The 19,703-nt window shown below is 43.6% G+C and overlaps 1 protein-coding gene across 1 annotated transcript; it reads left to right on the plus strand.

Moving 5' to 3' along the window:
- Positions 1-216: 216 nt before the first annotated feature.
- pex16 (peroxisomal biogenesis factor 16) lies at positions 217-18,102 on the plus strand. The gene is made up of 11 exons (XM_030048577.1): positions 217-500; positions 1,289-1,324; positions 11,525-11,601; positions 12,590-12,723; positions 12,978-13,078; positions 13,564-13,644; positions 14,496-14,645; positions 14,773-14,845; positions 15,913-16,032; positions 16,522-16,586; positions 18,005-18,102. Exons 1-11 carry the CDS (start codon positions 374-376, stop codon positions 18,061-18,063), a joined length of 1,023 nt encoding a protein of 340 aa, XP_029904437.1. The 5' UTR covers positions 217-373; the 3' UTR covers positions 18,064-18,102.
- Positions 18,103-19,703: the final 1,601 nt, after the last annotated feature.

The following is a 19,703-nucleotide window of genomic DNA, read 5'->3' on the forward strand; positions in this document are numbered from 1 at the left end:
AATTACTCAGCAGACCCTGAACGATTTTCTTTTTTCCCTACATTTTGTTATTTATGGTTCGTATATTTAAGTATATTTTTTTAATATACTTAAATCTATTTACAAAATGTTTCCAATAAAATATGTATATATATATATAACCTGTATATTTCATGTGCTTGACCTGAATTTTATTAAATAAAGAGGAAGAGGGAATAAATCAACCGCGGGCACAAATAAGTGTGGGACCGTGCAGGCGGATGTTTTGTGTGTGTTGCAGGCAGCGCTTAGTTTGCTGCGGTGTACCTGCTGTTTGAGTGTGTGTGTGTGTTTATGTGTGAGTGTGTGTGTTCCGACTGCAGCCTGTGTGTGAAGGTGTGTGTTCAGTGCTGAGATGTCTAAAGTGTGCGTGGACAAGCTGCGTGGCCTGTTCGAGCGCTACAGCGAGTATGTGCGGCGGAACCCCGCAGCCACGGCGCAGCTGGAGAGCACGGTGCGCACCCTGTCCTACCTGATCGCAGGTCGGTCACACTTTCATTTCTCTGCAGGAAACACGTCTAACTTTATGTTATACCGACACTTGACCGACCCCAGACCAGCCGCTGTGTCTGTGTGTCTCAGCCTCCGGGTTCCTCCGCCTTCACTTTGACCTCATGCACAGTTTATCGCCTCTAAATCCAGTAAAAACAGCGTTTTTAGCTCATATTTAACGACTTTTCCTAATTTAATGCGGGCAAAATTAACGTGATGACGTGTTTTCAACGTCCTACACATTTGGTGCTCACCTGTGTTTCTCTGGGGTCAGTTTGACTCCAGGCTTCTTGTTTTAGCTGGATAAAACATAAGAAATATAATTTTACACAAATTTATTTTAGTTGTTTTGAACACTGAGAGACTATAACATGACATTTATTACCTGGAAACAACCTCCCTTTGCTTCAGGGCCCTCACCTGACATAACCACACCTGTATTAATGTGAGAACGGCTGATCATTACTGTGACATCTGAGAGGCAAAATCATGATTCCCACCAGAGCTCTGATGTATAAAGGAGGTTATGTTTAATTTAAAGGGCTGTTTAGCTCGTCAACATGAAGTAGGCTACCTGACACATGAACCTGGGTAGCAGTTTTTATTCTGATCCTTTTCTGGAGGTTTGAATTACTGACGTCAAATTTAGCCTAACTGATGAGAACAAAATGTGTTTTTAACTTGTGCACGTTCACACCCAGAGCAAAAATTCCTCAGCTTGTTTAATTGCAGGCGTCTGCTGACCGACTGACAACATGTTGTTTATCTTATTTTGCAGGGCGGTTTGCAGACTCCCATGAAATATCTGAATTAGGTAAGAGGAGACAAAACCAATGACACCATCAGCAGGTCATCAGCAGTGTGGATGATGGTTTGGGTAATAATAGTGAGGGATGTAGCTGTTCAACAAACACACAGCTTGGTTTGTGTTGCAGTTTTTGGGTCATGATTTCGGTTTTGGTTCAGTTTGTTGTGTAAAGCGAGGAGAAAAAAAAACAAACCTACGTACAATTACAAGTTCTTTGAATTATTGTGTTTACACATGCATATCACACATTATCTGATTTTATATGCGCTAATTGGAATAAATGCCAGAACAGATATTTAAACAGTGAATTAAAAGGTTACTATATATATATACACTACTCACAAAAAGTTAGGGATATTCGGCTTTCAGGTGAAATTTCAGGATGAACCTAAAATGCATTCTAACCTTTACAGGTGAACTTAATGTGACCTTCTGTAAACTTTTGAATGCACATGTCCAACTGTTCAGTGTTTCAGTACTTTTTGCACAAGTTGCTGTTCTCTAACAGGGAGCTTAACGGCAAAATTCACAACAGGTGTTTGATCCATGAATTGACCAATAAATTTCCTGGTTCAATTAGAATTGGTATTTAAACAGTCCTCCTCATCATGCTGTTCACATTTTGACATCATGAGACCAAGACGACACCTAACAATTGATCAGCAGCACCTCGCCATTGCGAGGCTTCAAACAGGATGTTCTCAGACGGAAGTGGCCACTGAGCTTAGAGCGTCACAGAGTGTCATCAGCAGGTTGCAACAGAGATACAGAGAGACTGGAAGAGTCACAGAAAGGCATAGAAGTGGACGTCCTTTGGCCACATCCCACACTGATGACCGCTTCATTGTGAACAGTGCCCTGCGGAACCGGATGATGAATGCCACTCAACTCCAGGCACGTTTAAGGGAGGTGAGAGGCACCCAAGTGTCACGTCAGACCATTCGAAACCGTTTACATCAGCATGGTCTGCGTGCTAGACGACCTGCAAGGGTACCTGACCACACCACCAGGCACAGGTGTCATCGTCTTGCATGGGCCAGGCAGCATTTACGCTGGACGAGGGACCAGTGGGCCTCAGTGCTGTTCTCTGATGAAAGCCGATTCATGTTGAGCAGAAATGATGGCCGCCAACGATGTTGGAGACGTCAAGGAGAGCACTATGGATCAGCCACTGTTGTCACCAGACGAGCCTTTGGTGGTGGTGTTACTGTGTGGGCAGGTGTGTCTAGTCAGTACAGAACTGCCCTACACTTTGTGAATGGTACAGTGACAAGCCCATACTACCTGAATAACGTCATTAATCCAGTCATTGTGCCCCTGCATGAACAACACAGGCCTAATTTCATCTTCATGGACGACAATGCTCCAGCTCACCGAGGTTGCATCATTAGGGAACAGCTGCTGGAGACTGGGGTACCTCAAATGGAGTGGCCTGCACTTTCTCAGACCTGCATCCCATAGAAAACCTATGGGATCAGCTGAGTCGCCGTGTAGAGGCTCGGAGCTCTGTACCCCAGAACCTCAATGTCCTGAGGGCCGTCCTTCAAGAAGAGTGGGATGCCATGCCTCAGCAGACAATAAGTCGATTTGTGAACAGCATGAGACGTCGTTGTCAAGCTGTAATTGATGCTCAAGGGCACATGACAAGTTATTGAGACAATGACATTTTTTGTTGTGGTATACCCACCACTGTTGTTGGCTTTTGTTTCAAGAAATTGTTTGAGATGAGGAAATCACCAGTGTATGCTTCTACTTAAATGCCCTACTTTCATGATATAATATCACTGTAGCGTGAACTTTTACATTTTCCATAAATTTCACCTGAAAGCCAAATATCCCAAATTTTTTGTGAGTAGTGTATATATGTGTGTGTGTGTGTGTGTGTGTATATATATATATATGTATATGTATATGTATATGTGTATATATATATATATATATATATATATATATATACACAGTACAGGTCAAAAGTTTGGACACACCTTATTTTCATGACTATTTACATTGTAGATTCTAACTGAAGGAATCAAAACTATGAATGAACACATGTGGAGTTATGTACTTAACAAAAAAAGGTGAAATAACTGAAAACATGTTTTATATTCTAGTTTCTTCAAAATAGCCACCCTTTGCTCTGATTACTGCTTTGCACACTCTTGGCATTCTCTCGATGAGCTTCAAGTGGTAGTCACCTGAAATGGTTTTCCAACAGTCTTGAAGGAGTTCCCAGAGGTGTTTAGCACTTGTTGGCCCCTTTGCCTTCACTCTGCGGTCCAGCTCACCCCAAACCATCTCGATTGGGTTCAGGTCCGGTGACTGTGGAGGCCAGGTCATCTGCCGCAGCACTCCATCACTCTCCTTCTTGGTCAAATAGCCCTTACACAGCCTGGAGGTGTGTTTGGGGTCATTGTCCTGTTGAAAAATAAATGATGGTCCAACTAAACGCAAACCGGATGGGATGGCATGTCGCTGCAGGATGCTGTGGTAGCCATGCTGGTTCAGTGTGCCTTCAATTTTGAATAAATCCCCAACAGTGTCACCAGCAAAACACCCCCACACCATCACACCTCCTCCTCCATGCTTCACAGTGGGAACCAGGCATGTGGAATCCATCCGTTCACCTTTTCTGCGTCTCACAAAGACACGGCGGTTGGAACCAAAGATCTCAAATTTGGACTCATCAGACCAAAGCACAGATTTCCACTGGTCTAATGTCCATTCCTTGTGTTTCTTGGCCCAAACAAATCTCTTCTGCTTGTTGCCTCTCCTTAGCAGTGGTTTCCTAGCAGCTATTTGACCATGAAGGCCTGATTGGCGCAGTCTCCTCTTAACAGTTGTTCTAGAGATGGGTCTGCTGCTAGAACTCTGTGTGGCATTTATCTGGTCTCTGATCTGAGCTGCTGTTAACTTGTGATTTCTGAGGCTGGTGACTCGGATGAACTTGTCCTCAGAAGCAGAGGTGACTCTTGGTCTTCCTTTCCTGGGTCGGTCCTCATGTGTGCCAGTTTCGTTGTAGCGCTTGATGGTTTTTGCGACTCCACTTGGGGACACATTTAAAGTTTTTGCAATTTTCTGGACTGACTGACCTTCATTTCTTAAAGTAATGATGGCCACTCATTTTTCTTTAGTTAGCTGATTGGTTCTTGCCATAATATGAATTTTAACAGTTGTCCAATAGGGCTGTCGGCTGTGTAGTAACCTGACTTCTGCACAACACAACTGATGGTCCCAACCCCATTGATAAAGCAAGAAATTCCACTAATTAACCCTGATGAGGCACACCTGTGAAGTGAAAACCATTTCAGGTGACTACCTCTGGAAGCTCATCGAGAGAATGCCAAGAGTGTGCAAAGCAGTAATCAGAGCAAAGGGTGGCTATTTTGAAGAAACTAGAATATAAAACATGTTTTCAGTTATTTCACCTTTTTTTGTTAAGTACATAACTCCACATGTGTTCATTCATAGTTTTGATTCCTTCAGTGAGAATCTACAATGTAAATAGTCATGAAAATAAAGAAAACACATTGAATGAGAAGTTGTGTCCAAACTTTTGGCCTGTACTGTATATGTCGAGTCAAGTCGAGTCCAGTAACAAGTTTGTCAAGTCAAGTCAAGTCATAAGTTATGTCAAGTCAAAGCAGGTTGTAACGCCGCAACCAGGAATACTCGCTTGGATTGAGGGGTACAGCTGCTTCACCAAAGTACCTTTGAGTCTTGTGCTGTCCAACACGGATGATGCGGGCACCCTGCTTAGTCTTTTCTGCTGCCTTGACCTCATTTGTGGTCATGTTGATCACAACACCCTTTCGGTGGCCTGTTGTTGCAATAATATATCCACCCAGCAGTCCAAAAAACTCTTTCAGACGTGCTCGGTCCTCTGGATGCCTCTCAAGGTCCACCAGTACTGCAGTGATCTTCTTCGAAGCCTCATCTATAAACCATGCATGTTTCTGTGCCTTGACCAGTCTCTCAGATTTACTTGGCCTCACACTGAGCTGGTGCCCGACCACATCCCGGCCAATATCTTTGATCCGGGCCCTCAGCTCTACCAAGATAACGTTGATTTTTTTTTTGTTCCCAGTCTGACAGATGGTGGTGCCATGTTTGAAATGTATTTCATAAAGGCCACAGCATCCATCAAATAGCTTCTCTGGGTTGTTGGTTTGAACCCTTTTTCTTGAAGGACTGCAACAAAACCATGGATTCTAGCATGGTTAGACAGGAAAAGAAGGTTGACATTTGGGATTGCAGAGTCTGCCATGTACTGTAGAAAATCGACAACATGTTTGGCTCACTGCTTGGCATTTTCAGACGTTTTCCTGCTGGGGTTGGCACCTTTCTGTGTGGCCCCTAAATTCCTCAACCAATCTTACATAGGGAGGGGCTTTGCTGGGGGAAAATCGTGCACGTCTGCAGAGCAATTTTTCCAGCATGTAACGGGACGTACATGGGTTTAGGGGGGGAGGATGTAACCCAGGTTACCAGTACTCATGCTATTATTAGTATTTTTTTATTATCATTGTCATTGTTATTGTAATTTATGTGAATGATTTATTTAACTACATTAGAATAATGATATCAGAGCAGCTGCGGTAAATCAGCGGATGACACAGTCTATCAGCGCGGAAGCGGAAGTAGAAGCGGGTAGTCACAGCCGCGGTAATCAAGCTGATTTGTTTGGTGCGGACAGCGCGAGCTCCACTCAGACGCTCTGGCAATTGTTTGAAGCAGACGGCGTGGGCAGAGTTGCTGCGGACTGGTAATTAGATTGCCTAACTATCACTTTCTATCATGCCGCTTTTGACTGTTGTTCCAACTTTTTTAACGTTGATTGTAAATGTCATACCCTCGTCTGCTGCGAGCCACATTGAAGCACTGTGTGCGGTCGAATTCCCGAATTGGTGACTGTTACGTGTGGCATGGAGGTGCAATACTGCCCACTGCCTGTGGGGATGTTTTGGTGTTGTCTCTTTCTCTCCCTTTTTGTTCTCCCTCCGGCGCCCTTCCTCTTTCTCCCTTGGCCCTCCTCTTGTAGGCAGAAGCACCTGGAGCCAATTACACGGAGGAGAGAAAAGGGGGACCGAAGATGTGGTGGCTCCTCCCTCATACCTGGCAGCAGCAGCAGCAGCAGCAGCAGCAGTTGTTTCTTCTTCTTTCTTTTTTTTTCTTTTGTCTCGTCCCAACATGGTTTGATGTTGGGTTTTGTTATTTTAGTTTGTTATTTTAGTTTGGGATGGAGATTTCTGGTGGTCTGGTGGTCTTTTTAGGGGGAATGAGTTGGGTGCGACGGCCCATTGCGTGGCTGGCCCGGCAAATTCCCTTCTTTTGTTCCTTTTGGCCGGAATCTCCATCTCCTTTTGTTTATGTTTTCCTTAACCCTTTAAGTGGTTTAAGTTGATTAAGAAAAATAAATGATTAGTTAATTTGGCAGTGGTTTTGGCGTCTGTATTATGTTTGCGGTCTCCGGGAAAGAGCCTTGGTTGGTGAGGCCGTAACAGTGAGTTTCAGACGGTTCCTCCCCACTTTAGCTAGTATAGCACGCACCTGCTCTGATTGTGTGAATCATTGTTGTTACCTTCATGAGAGATGAGCTCACCTTATAATATGGATTACCTTCTAACGTATCAATTATATATTGCTGTGTTAGTTATGATGGTGTGTCTAGACCCAGGGTAAATGATTTATTGAATGTGTTGAATTTATTGAATGAGATTGATTTGTAATTTATTGCATTTGATTATTAAGCTACACAAACTATGTACATTAAAATGGGCCTGTGTTTGCACAGGCCAGGTTTTTGATGGCGAGCTAGAGAGCCTGGAACCTAGAGACACTGGACTGCTGGAACCCTGCTCCTGCCGGTGTGGTAGCACACCAGCCACCATTCCACCCTTGCCTCTTTCTCACTCCCCCATACACACACATTGCTGCCACTCCACCTTTAACTGACTTTTGGACTTATGGACTTTGGACTGGTTTTGGATTTATTTCTGTCCTCACCTTCAGTCTTTGACTTCTCCAAAGAGCCCTCATCCACTTCACCTTCTTTTTCTTGTCCTTCATATTCTCCCCCCCTTTCTTCAGGCACGCTCTTGTGCAATGTTGTGTCTCCCACTGAGACTCCATTCTCCAACAGCCACTTCTTGGACATTGTTTCCCCCATGGATCCTGAGGGAATCATCCGTCCAACTGTGGATCCAGCCTGGTGTTTAATGTTGTCACCAGATATTGGCATGGTGCCTTTAAAGAGAGATGACTGGTGGAAAATAAGGTTCTTCACCATATTGACTCGGTCACACACAGTTTTTGTTGAGTGAGTTGTCAACATCTTTGCCGTTCCTGGGCTTACAAAAGCCTGCTGCATACCAGAAGGGACTTTGACTGCCACCTTGTCCTTCACAGATGTCTTGAGAGTGACAGCACTCAGTGAAACCACGGCTGCATTCAGTTTTAGGTCTGGAGATTGGCTCATCAGTGCTTGTGTATCCTCATTCTGCAACACATCTTCCTCACCACTTTCCCCCATATTTCCTTTTGACAGGGCTTCCCCTTCTTTCTCAGGCAGACATGGACTTTCTCCTCTTGTACACTCCTCTTCTGATTCCTTTTCTGTTACTCTCAATTCACAAACCGTTGAACCAACCTGCTCAACTTCAGATGAGCTCCTCAGCTCTCTCTGCAGGACAGGGCTCTCAGATCTCTTTCTTTTGGCCACCTTGTGAACCCTTCGTATGACCTGTTCCTCATCTTCTTCAGAATCATCCTCCGATTCCTCCTGTGTGGTTTTCTGATCAGATGGGCCCTTAACCTCTCTTTGCAGGACAGGGCTCTCAGATCTCCTTCTTTTGGCCACCTTGCAAACCCTTTGTATGACCTGTTCCTCCTCTTCTTCAGAGTCATCCTCTGATTCCTCCTGTGTGGTTTTCTGATCATCTGCATCATCCTCATCAGATGAGCTCGCTATCTGCTGGTCTGATGGCACAAGGGTCTTGTTGCTGTTCAGCTGGTTAAGCCTTTTTCTCACAGGCTTCTCGTGGCCCAATGGTTCCTGCTTCTCCTCTTCAAACCCATGATTGTCTTCATTTTGTGCAGGTTCTTTGTCCTCCCTTTCATTCTCCGAAGAAGCAATGGTCATGGTGTTGTCTTTCTTGTTTTTCTCTCTGCGTTTCCTTTTCTTTGCTGCGTAGGTAGAAATTGCCATCACTGACAATGCTCTGCTCTGGAGTGTGACCGTTGCTGGGTCGTCCGCTTGATAAAATCTTTTGGCTGTGTTTGCATCATGACACATAAAAGTCGCCACTTTCTGGTAGGTTTTATTTCCCAACTGCCGCTTGGCATAAGTGGCAACACAGGAGCGCAGCATGTTGAAAGTTGGGGCTGTCCCCAAGCCCATCCCCTTCCAGGCCTCCTTGAAATATTCAGACAGCTTCAGCAGGACGCCCCTACTGGTCGTGTGAAAGAAGGTAGAAGCCTCTTTGCCTCCTTCGATTCTGTGTCGAAGCATGTTGTAACACTGCAACCAGGAATACTCGCTTGGATTGAGGGGTACAGCTGCTTCACCAAAGTACCTTTGAGTCTTGTGCTGTCCAACACGAATGATGCGGGCACCCTGCTTAGTCTTTTCTGCTGCCTTGACCTCATTTGTGGTCATGTTGATCACAACACCCTTTCGGTGGCCTGTTGTTGCAATAATATATCCACCCAGCAGTCCAAAAAACTCTTTCAGATGTGCTCGGTCCTCTGGATGCCTCTCAAGATCCACCAGTACTGCAGTGATCTTCTTCGGAGCCTCATCTATAAACCATGCTAGAGCTAGAGAGCCCGGAACCTAGAGACACTGGACTGCTGGAACCCTGCTCCTGCCGGTGTGGTAGGACACCAGCCACCGTTCCACCCTTGCCTCTTTCTCACTCCCCCATACACACACATTGCTGCCATTCCACCCTTAACTGACTTTTGGACTTATGGACTTTGGACTGGTTTTGGATTTATTTTTTTTCCCCTTTTTTGGAGCTGGAAGAATATCATGCTGTGTGCTGAAGAATTATTCGAGTGATAAAGATAAAGATTCTAACCAGGGTTATTGGCTAAATGCTAAATCAATGAGTTGAATTATACTTTAAGGTTTCAGAACAACAGTGTTAACATAGAAAATCTGGGTTATATTTAAGAATCCATATGGCCATTTTCTAATTTTTGATTTGTATTGTCATTTGTTTATTTGTTTGTTTATTTTTATTTTCCCAATACATTGGTACCATGTCTGCATCACTTTGGTCTCCTGAGTTTCATTGAATTTTGTGCATCAGTTTAATCATTCCCCCTCACCTTAATACTTGGAATCTTCTAGCCCTGATTTCTTTATTATTTAATTTTCAATCACAATTCAACCATATGCTACAATTCGCTCTGTGCACAAGACGAGTGACCCACATCCGGTTTCGCCAGATAGCGGCACTTCAGTTTCCGGTCTGTGTAATGGCTAAGCCTAACGCTTACATATTCTCCCGGTGCCTCACGGATTTGCCCAGACTAACGATAAACTATGTCCACCGAAACTTTGCTGCCACTTCCCCTGCCCCCAAAAGCAAACGAGAAAGGGTTTTAAGTTATACATCTCCAGCTATTTGCACAACATTGAAGGTATGTAATTTAGAGAACGTTAGCTAACGGTCGTTAGCTAGCTTTAGCTAACTAACGTAGATGGTTAGCACCAGGCAAATCACACCGTAACGTTTGTTGTGTAGAATGAATCTCGTTTTTGTATCCAGTGGCAAGTTAACTGACTATACCTGAGGCCTGTGTCACGAAGCGAGATTAAGGCGTTAGCGAGATAACTTCAGGCTCAACTTCAGATTTTCTGTATCACAAAGCTGGTTCACCTCTCATCGGGATAGGATACCTAAACTAAACCTGTTCTGAAAGCTAGCCTGCTAGGGTTAGGGATAGGGCTGACCCTGCTATCAACTTGATGTACTGACATGATTGAATTTTGGTGTCCGCTTTATTTTATTATAGCCTGTAAAACAGACACGCAACACGTCTGTGCAGTGCAGTGAGTTCAGAGGTGTCAGCGTCAGATGTGGGCTACTTGAGCCACTGATGTGTAGCTTGCGCATTTATGCCGTGGCTGCCGCGAAGAGAAGGCAGCCACGTTCGATGTTCGATTTAGTGTGTAAATTTTGTTTTTCCTCCTCATACTATTCCAGTCAGCTGCCTCGGAACCCTCCCTTATACATGCACGTTCACGGCTCTTGATGAGACAAACCTGGATTGAGTGAGCGAGTTGATAACCGGTGTCGTGGTACCGGTTATTCCTGATCACCATGATCTCTGTTAGTGTAGCCGGATAGGTCTGAGAAATCCAGGGAAAACTGAGCTTGCTTCGTGACACAGGCATCAGGTATAGTCAGTTAACTTGCCACTGGATACAAAAACGAGATTCATTTTACACAACAAACGTTACGGTGTGATTGGCCTGGTGCTAACCATCTACGTTAGTTAGCTAAAGCTAGCTAACGACCATTAGCTAGCTTTCTCTAAATTACATACCTTCGATGTTGTGCAAATAGCTGGAGATGTATAACTTAAAACCCTTTTCTCGTTTGCTTTTGGGGGCAGGGGAAGTGGCAGCAACGTTTCGGTGGACATAGTTTATCGTTAGTCTGGGCAAATCCGTGAGGCACCGGGAGAATATGTAAGCGTTAGGCTTAGCCATTACACAGACCGGAAACTGAAGTGCCGCTATCTGGCGAAACCGGATGTGCGTCACTCGTCTTGTGCACAGAGTCAATTGTTCCCTTGTATTTCTGCTCTCTACAATATTTATGTTGTATATATTTGCTAAGATTTTTTTAAATTTTTTTTTTAATTTATTTTTTACATAGAGTGAATTGATATTGAAAGGAGGCGGCAGGAGCAGATCAGCTTTCTGTTTCCCTCTGTAAGGCAGCATGTGTGTTTTCTCCATGTCGACTGTTTGGTCTTTTGTTTAGTGACAGATTTATTGTATCTTACATTCAGGGATCTATTTGTTGGATCTGTTTGAGAAAAATAAAGATAAAAAAAAAGGCCCAGGGCCCTTTAACAAATGCCTGGGCTCGAGCCCGCCTTATAATCACCACAAGCAGTGCCAATATCCCTACTGATCGTTGTGTGTGTGTGTGGCTGTGACAGAGTAACCCTGGTCTTTTTGCCCTGCAGTGTACTCGGCCTCCAACCTGCTGGTTTTGTTAAACGACAGCATTCTGCGCAGAGGCTTACGATGCAGCCTGCCCACGGTGAGCACCCACGCCGCCGCTTCCTTTCACACCAATTTATTTTAGACACAAAAACGACATTCATTTGGGATTCATTTGTGGATATCTTAATATCATGATATGACATGAGTGATGCCTTTTCCTGGTTTTAAAAGCAGCATTACAGTTAAGTGATGTCATTTTCTGGCTGTTCCAGCTGTTGGTTATTATATAGGCATCACTGATGATTATTTATCAAAAATCTCACCGGGTAAATATTTTATTAAAACACCAGTGGCCGTACCCACAAGACCGCCACAATATCGAAATCAAGGTATTCGGTCAAAACATATTAAATAAATTATATTTTTTAAAATTCTGATTTTAAAACATATTTGATTGCTACTGGCAGAAAACGATTAAATTATTTAGATATTTCAAATTTACCCCAATTAGCAGACCCTGAAAGTTTTTTTCTTTCTTTCTTTCATTCTTTTTCCTACATTTTGTTATTTATTATTTATTGTAATTTATTTATTTTTTTTTTTTTTGATAAGTGTATTTACAGAATATTTACAGAATCCCAAAAGACCGTCACAATGTTGAAATGGAGGTATTTGGTCAAAAATATCGTGATATTTGGTTTTGTCCATGTTGCCCGGCCCTCGAGCAGATTTTTTTTTCTTTTTTTTTTTTTTTCTTGGCCCAAACACCTGATGCTGATCACATGGAGGAGAGCAGATATTAGATTAAATTCAACTTTATTGTCACTTTATTGCACAAAGTGCAAGTACTAAGACAACGAAATGCAGTTTAGCATCTAACCAGAAGAAAAACAAAAAACAAAGTGCAGTGCAGCAAATATAAATATATGTATATTATCTATCATACAGTATTTGGTTTGGTCTCTGGAGTCTAGTGGAATAGTGATGATAAATAGTCCATATCAGAGCTGACAGTCAGTGTGTGTGTGTGAGGCTGAACGTGCTCTGATTCCTCTGCTCTGCCCCGCTGTGCTCGGTGCCGTCAGTCTCTCTCCCAGCAGAGGCTCCTCACCTGGCTGTCGGTGCTGGAGTACGTGGAGGTTTTCCTGGAGATGGGCTCCAACAAGCTGTGGGGCGAGGCGGGCCGCTGGCTGGTCATCGGCCTCATCCAGATCGCAAAGTAGGTCCCGTTAACCCTTTAGAGGACAGACGCCCCGCGCCGCTCTCAGCAGGACAGGGCTTCGGCTCACATTCATACATGATGGCCTAAATATGGAGATTAATCGTGTGATGTACACAGGAGACAGTCACGTTTAACTGATTGATGTCATCGCGCACACACACACACTTCACTCTCCAAACGAGGCAGAGTGAATATCATGTGAAAAGAAGTGTGTTTTCTGTTTTTCATTTCCTTCCCACCTTCGTCTCCAGGGCCATTCTGCGCATCCTGCTTCTTCTGTGGTACAAATCCGGCATCCAGACGTCACCTCCCATAATCCCCCTCGACCGGGAGGCGGAGTTTGGTAACGGAGGTCAGTTCTAATCTCTCTTTTCTTCTCCTCTCCCTTCCTAAACCAAAGACTCTATTCTTTCAACACGTTTATGAGTGTTATGTTTTATGTCTGTTTTTTTTTATTATTTTGTTGATATTGTTTGTAATCAAAGAGAGTGGGTACATAAAGTCGCTAAATAAATAACTGATCATTGATTAGAGGAGCACCTGTTTCCAGTCCTGGCCGGCCTGAACGGGCTCGCTCTCTTTCTCTGGTGCTTCTCAAGATGTCCTCTGTTTTTTACCACTGTTTACCTCACGGGTGTGTTAATAAAACTTAATTTATGTAGCAGCTTTCATACAGGGGGTGTAGCTCAGCATGCTTTAACATAAAGTGAAAAAAAAAAGCCTTCAGGGTCTGTCACGCTGGCTAAGGGCTCGCAGGTCGAGCCGGCACCGAGCCGCTCCGGTCCCGCTAACCAAGTCCCGCTAACCAAGTCTCTTCTCTTCTTCCTCTGCGGCCAGACGACGGCGGCGAGGAGCAGCGGGACGACAGCTGCTTCGTGGGTCAGCGGTCGGGACGGGTCGTGAGGCCGCTGGGAAACGGTAAGACCAAACAGAGCCTGACACTGAATCCCCCTGGCAGCCGGATCCGCCGGCCTGACTCGTCACACAGCTACACGGGGTTTCTGGTTGAGTCCAAACAGTCCTCACTTCAGTCAGCCCTCAGTTTTGCGCACGACTTCTTTAAAGGAATGTTCCAACATTTTGGGCAAAATCCCCCTTTTTCCAACTTCCCAGACTGAGACCAGATGTTGGACACCATTTTCTCCTCTGTGGTTCAGTTCCTATGAGTAGCATTCGCTGTTAGCTTAGCATAAAGACTTGAAGTCTATGGGAGTCGTTAGCCTGGCTCTGTCAAAGTGAAACAGTAAACCTCCAGCAGCTCTGAAGCTGTCTGACTCACACAGAGGATCCTGTGGATTTAAAATACAAGTCTAACTTTTGGTCTTCGGTTACGTTTAAATTTGCAACACTTTTTTCTCGTAAATATCAAACTTTATAGTTTCAGAATTTTGAGTTTTTTTTTCTTATAAATTTATGACTTCAATCTTGCAAATTTGTGACTTTATAATGTCAGAATTTTCTGTGTATTTTTCTCATAAATTGGAGTTTTTTCTTGTAAACTTACCACTTTAATTTCAGAGAATATCCACATTTTTTCTTGTAAATTTACCATTTTAGGAAATTGTTAGTTTTTTTTAACTGAGTAACGCCCCCCTTCCCTCCCCGGCTCAGTACTTTTTATTTCCTTATACGCCGTGGCAGTACTCTGCCCCCTGGTGGTCACAAACGCTCTCTGACTAAACTTTAGCCCAACAAGTCGAGTTGTTTTCTTGTCAGTCGTGGTGCTAAAGCCTCCTGTCCTCCTGCTCTCCCCCCCGTCGCCGTGGCAGCGCCCCCCCTGCATGCCCGGCTGTGGCGAGCGCCGAGCCAGGAGAAGAGGAGCAGCCTGAAGGAGGAGAAGCTCCACAGCAGACCCACCCAGCTGGGGCCGCAGGAGACCGTGGCCGAGTCCATCTACATCGCCCGGCCGCTGGTGCACCGTATCCTCCAGCATCGAGCTTTACACCGCCCTGAGGCCCTTTTTTTTTTTTTTTACAGCGCAGGCTCATGGTGAGAATTGAGAGATGATTGTTTGTTTTTCCTTAAAGCGAAATTTTCCGAACGCAGTGCTGTGTCTCGGGCTTTGTGGGAAACAGTCGTGGAAGCCGTGGCTCGTCTCTGGAGTCCTCGAACTTTCCAGGTAAGCGAACGCCTCTTCTGCACCGGCTTGTCCTCAGCGTGATAAACAAAATCAAGAAAATGAAAATATACTGTATGTTTGGGTTTAACACGGGTTCGATTCCCCCTCTGTCCTCCCTGTCTTTAGTGTCATATCCTGTTGTCACGGTCCTGTAAAGCAGAAATGCCAAAAAAAAAAAGGGGAAATCTTTCAAATTTGTAAGCACTTCTATTTTTGAACCTCTTTTTTATTTCCGTTTATTAAGTGCAGTCGTCCAGTGCAGTCCCACATTCAGAGACACAACACAGGCAGGAATGAGTTAGGAGGCAGTTCACTGTTTCCTCTGAGACCCCGTGGGTCTCCTTCTCAAAAATACTGGAAGAAAGAGTGATATTCCTCTACAGATAGAAAGAAAACAAATAAATGTATATTATAAAAGAAAATAAACTCATACTGTTGACAAGTACATGAGAAGAAATCTACAGGAATTGTCTCACGATCTCTTAATCTGAAATAATCGGCACCGTTTAGTCAGAATACTGTTTTTAATTTGAACCTTCGCTCCCTCCCTCCATCGTGTTCCTGCAGGCGGCTGCTGCTTCAGGCTGCGATCATCCTCTTAGCAAGTTGTGGTTCTCAACTTTTTTTCAGTATTGTTCCCCCTTTGAAATATATATATTTTTTTATCCAAGTTACCCCCTTGTTTCTGTTTCTTCTTCTCTTCTTCCTCCTTGTTTCCAGCTGTATTGCCGCTACGCTTCAACCACTGATCCATTTTCTGGATTTTTTTTTTTTTTTGTCTCGTCTTCCCGGTCAGAGTGAACAAATGTCCTCGACCGCGACGACCACGGCAGCAGATTTAAACCACAAAAAAATATCGCACGTACCGCCTGCAGTACTCCAACGTACCACTAGGGGTGCGCGCACACTATTAGACACACTCAAGGTGTAATTTGTGCTCCTCCGGTCAGCTGATAAATAACCTCATGTTGTTCCTCACGCCAGATTCACACAAGGCACGTATTTGTGTGTGTGTGTGTGTGTGTGTGTGTGTGTGTGTGTGTTTTTTTTTTTTTTTTTTTCTCCAGCTTTGGTTTGCTCAGTGACACCAACTTCCAGAGCCGCTGGGAGCGGGCGGAGATGAGGAGGAGAGCCTTCCTCCTGCTCTACTACCTTCTGCGCTCGCCTTTCTACGACAGATACTCAGAGTACGTACCTCTGGCTGCTCCACGCTCGTCCATGACCGACCGCATGTCAGCTAATGAAGATAACTCATCATGTAGAAATGTGACAAATATATGATACACAGCAGGCAGGACATTTACCTCCCAGAAGAAAATAAAGTAACCGTCTTTCCATCTTTCTGGAAAAATTCTGCATTTCATGTCGACCTTTTGTTTTTTTTTGACAGCAGCTTTGATAAACTAACAGAACACAACAGCTAGCCTGCAGCGTTTAACTTTACTTCCAGCTAAATCAGCTTAATTTACCATAATTTATCATTAATTAATTCATCAGTAAATAAAATAATTAAATAAAAAAAGATTTAAATATATGTTTGTTTTTTTTCCCCTTTGCGTCCAAAAGCTCTCAGGGTCCAGATTTGGCCCCCGGGCCGTATGTCTGACATCCCTGCTTTAAATGATCTGACACACTGTGTGTGTGTGTGTGTGTGTGTGTGTGTGTGTTTTCGTCAGGGCGAAGATCCTGTTCCTGCTCAGGCTGCTGGCTGATCACGTTCCAGGCATCGGTCTGGTGGCGCGTGAGTCTCTCGTCTCTTTGCTCCCTGTTCCAGGCTAACCTGCAGTTGTGCAAATTTCCAGTTTATTCCCGTTGAGTCCCATGGGAGGTTTGCCACCCTGGGGGGACGTGAATCAAATTGTCCCTTTAAATCAGTGTTTCTCAAAGGGTGGTCCGCGAGCGCCCCCTAGTTGTCCGCCATGAAATTGTGCTTCATATGGAACATTAAAAAAAAGAAAGAAAACGTTTGCAAGGACTCACAGAAGTTTCCTTGAACCCCCTTTTCTAAAAAAAAAAAAAAAAAAAAAAAAAAAATCAGCTGTATATAGAATATAATAAATAAACACTGTAGAAACAGTAGGAAAAAACTCAGTGACTGACGGCTGCTCGTTGTACCACAGCTGTCTCCAGTTTACGTTGATGATGGTCAGTAGCCTGGTAACGTAACGTCAGAGTGACAGAGCTGGGCTGAGAACTCGCTGTCAGAGAAAACACTCAGGCTTACGGTACTAGCTACAGTACAATAAACATGTATCGTGGCTAAAGACAGGGACAGTAAAAAGAAAATCAAATTAACACGCATTTTTATGTTGACAAAAAAAGACGAGACGAAATCTACTTCATTAAATAAAAACTTAATAAAATGTGTCTTTCCTGTTTCGTCATAGACTTTTAAATTACAATCCAAAAAGTGCATTCATTGGATGCGCGTTAGTTTTTCTCCTCCTGCGCTGCTGGGTGCTCATGCCGGGGTGTGTGTGTGTGTGTGTGTGTGTGTGTGTGTGTGTGTGTGTGTGAGAGAGACTGAGGAGCACACACCCACCGGCGCTGTCTGAAGCGTAGTGGCGAGAACAAAGTTAAAACAGCAGCGCACTGACATAGATTGTGTAACAAAGTGAAGAGTTGCCACTCCGCTCTATTTTCACTGGCTAACAGCAGCACACTGACTTAGCTTGTCTATTCAGAGAAGAGGTATCACTCTGGCTTATTTTTCATATTCAATCTATGTTCTCACATGCATACTACTGCTCATTCATTGGTAGCTGAATTGTTAGGTCTGTTTGATAAGCAATTTACATTTTTAAAATAATAATAATTTAACATATTGTTAAATTAAAAAAAAAAAAAAAAAGCCAACATGATGCAGATCAATGACTACAAAAGACTATTGACTAAAACTAGACTAAAAAGCCAAGACTTTTCGTCGACTAAATGTGACTAAACAAGAATACAAGTTGACTAAATATGACTATGAATATGGGGGGTGGGGGGGCTATTAAGCTTGGTGGTCCGGAAAATTTTTTTGGGGGTCCTGGTCCTTGGTCTGAAAAAGTTTGAGAAACACTGCTTTAAATGTAACCTTCAGTTGTGGATATCAAAGTGTTTTCCTGTGTGCTGCTCTTCTCTGTGAGGGCTTCATCCTGGTGTCTGTGTGCTCAGGGCCTCTCATGGATTACCTTCCCATCTGGCAGAAGATTTACTTCTACAACTGGGGGTAAGGCTCGCCCGACGGCCTGGGATCTGCGACGTACGGCCGGAAAAAAGACGAAGAGGAATCAGCAGGAAAGGAGCTGTGGGTCCATCGCTGCAGGCGGACGGACCCACGGCGTTTCTCACCAAAAATCAAAATTGATTTCCTGTTTCCATCGAGGATCGGCGCGCCCCGGCAGCCGGCGAGCACCTTAACACCGCCGGCTCACCACTTCTGTTCTGGCAACTGGATTTAATAAAACCTCTTCTAGATTTAGAGGGAAATCTTAGGGATAAGCTCACATGATTGTCATTATTTTTTTAGTAATTATGAAAGAGATTTTTCACGTTTTTCAGTTCTGATTTCTGTGTCGATGTCCGGTCGGTGGCACCGGCTTGACTCGAAGCCGAGAGAGGAACTTGTGCCTCCCGTCAGAGGTTTACCAGAGAACCGTTCCTTTGGGTTCTTGACGTGTTCCGCAGAGGTTCTCTGCACGGTGCCGTTCTCCTCACGGTGAAGAAATCACAACGTGAAGGGACAGTCTGCCGCCGTGTCTGTTGCATTCTCTGTTTGTGCTCGATCTTCCTTTGCTTTTTTTTTTTTAATTTAATAGATTTTGCCAAAACGAGTGTGTTGTGGTTTATTTGTGAGGAGTGAAGTTCATCATCAGTGTTTCATCTGTTCACGTTTTTCAGTTTCTGTTGCTGTCGCCACAAAAAAAAAAAAAAAAAAAAAAACGAGACGACAGGAAACTGAGCAGCAGCCAGTTTGTGCTCCAAGTCTCAGCCAAACGGAGGAACTGAAATTGAACTGAAGGGAAAAAAAACCCTTTTCATCGCTCTCTGCCCGCAGACAGCCTGTGCTGCAGCTCAGGGGTTTCCAAACTGCGGCCCAAGGACCCCCACAGGGCCTTGAGGGGCCTCCAGAGTGTAATTTCACTGCAGTTTAATTCACCAGAAAGTGTTTGAATGCAGAAAATACAGGAAGGAGCATTTGTGACATTTTCTCCTTTCAGGTTTAATCTCAAGATTTGCTCAGTTATCGAAACAGTTGAACCCTTTGCAAACTGAGCAAATTCACTTGATTTCTTTCAAAAACATGGAGGGAAAGGCGATGAGCAAGTCAGCAAAAAATGACCAGAACATCTTATTATTATATTAGCAAATAAATTTATGAAATTGTCACCAAATGAGAAGAAAATCTGCTAAAACAGCTTTTAGAAAAATTAGCAAAACTTATAGCATATTTATAGATTTTAGAATTTTTTTCTCATAAATTTGCGATTTTTCCCATAAATTTACCACTTTAATCTCACATTTTTTCACGTAAATTGGTGTTTTTTTTCCCTTGAATAAACCACTTTAATCTCAAAAAAATTAACAGAACATCAGTGAACTATTGCCAAAAAATAATAATTACAAGAACACTGGCAAATAAATATATGAAAATGCCACAAAATAAGAAAATTTGCTAAAACAGCAGGTAGCAAAAATTATTTGTATATTCACAGATTTGTGCAGACTGCATGAAGGCAAAGTGTAGAGTTATGTCTGAGACATCTGAAGGCACAAAGGCCCGTTTTTTCATGGACAAAATTCTAAATATGTAATATTGATGGATTTTCTTCTTTCTAAATCCTACAGTAAATTTGTGACTTTATAATCTCAG

This window comes from Myripristis murdjan, chromosome 3 (genome assembly GCF_902150065.1).
Source record: "Myripristis murdjan chromosome 3, fMyrMur1.1, whole genome shotgun sequence".
Taxonomy (NCBI): Eukaryota; Metazoa; Chordata; class Actinopteri; order Holocentriformes; family Holocentridae; genus Myripristis; species Myripristis murdjan.

Bases quoted from the DNA above. Each gene is read 5' to 3' on its own strand.
- pex16 (XM_030048577.1), top strand. From the start codon at position 374: ATGTCTAAAGTGTGCGTGGACAAGCTGCGTGGCCTGTTCGAGCGCTAC. The intron at 12,724-12,977 runs GTAGGTCCCGTT...CTTCGTCTCCAG, and splicing joins GGCCTCATCCAGATCGCAAA to GGCCATTCTGCGCATCCTGC. The intron at 14,846-15,912 runs GTAAGCGAACGC...TTTTTTCTCCAG, and splicing joins GGAGTCCTCGAACTTTCCAG to CTTTGGTTTGCTCAGTGACA.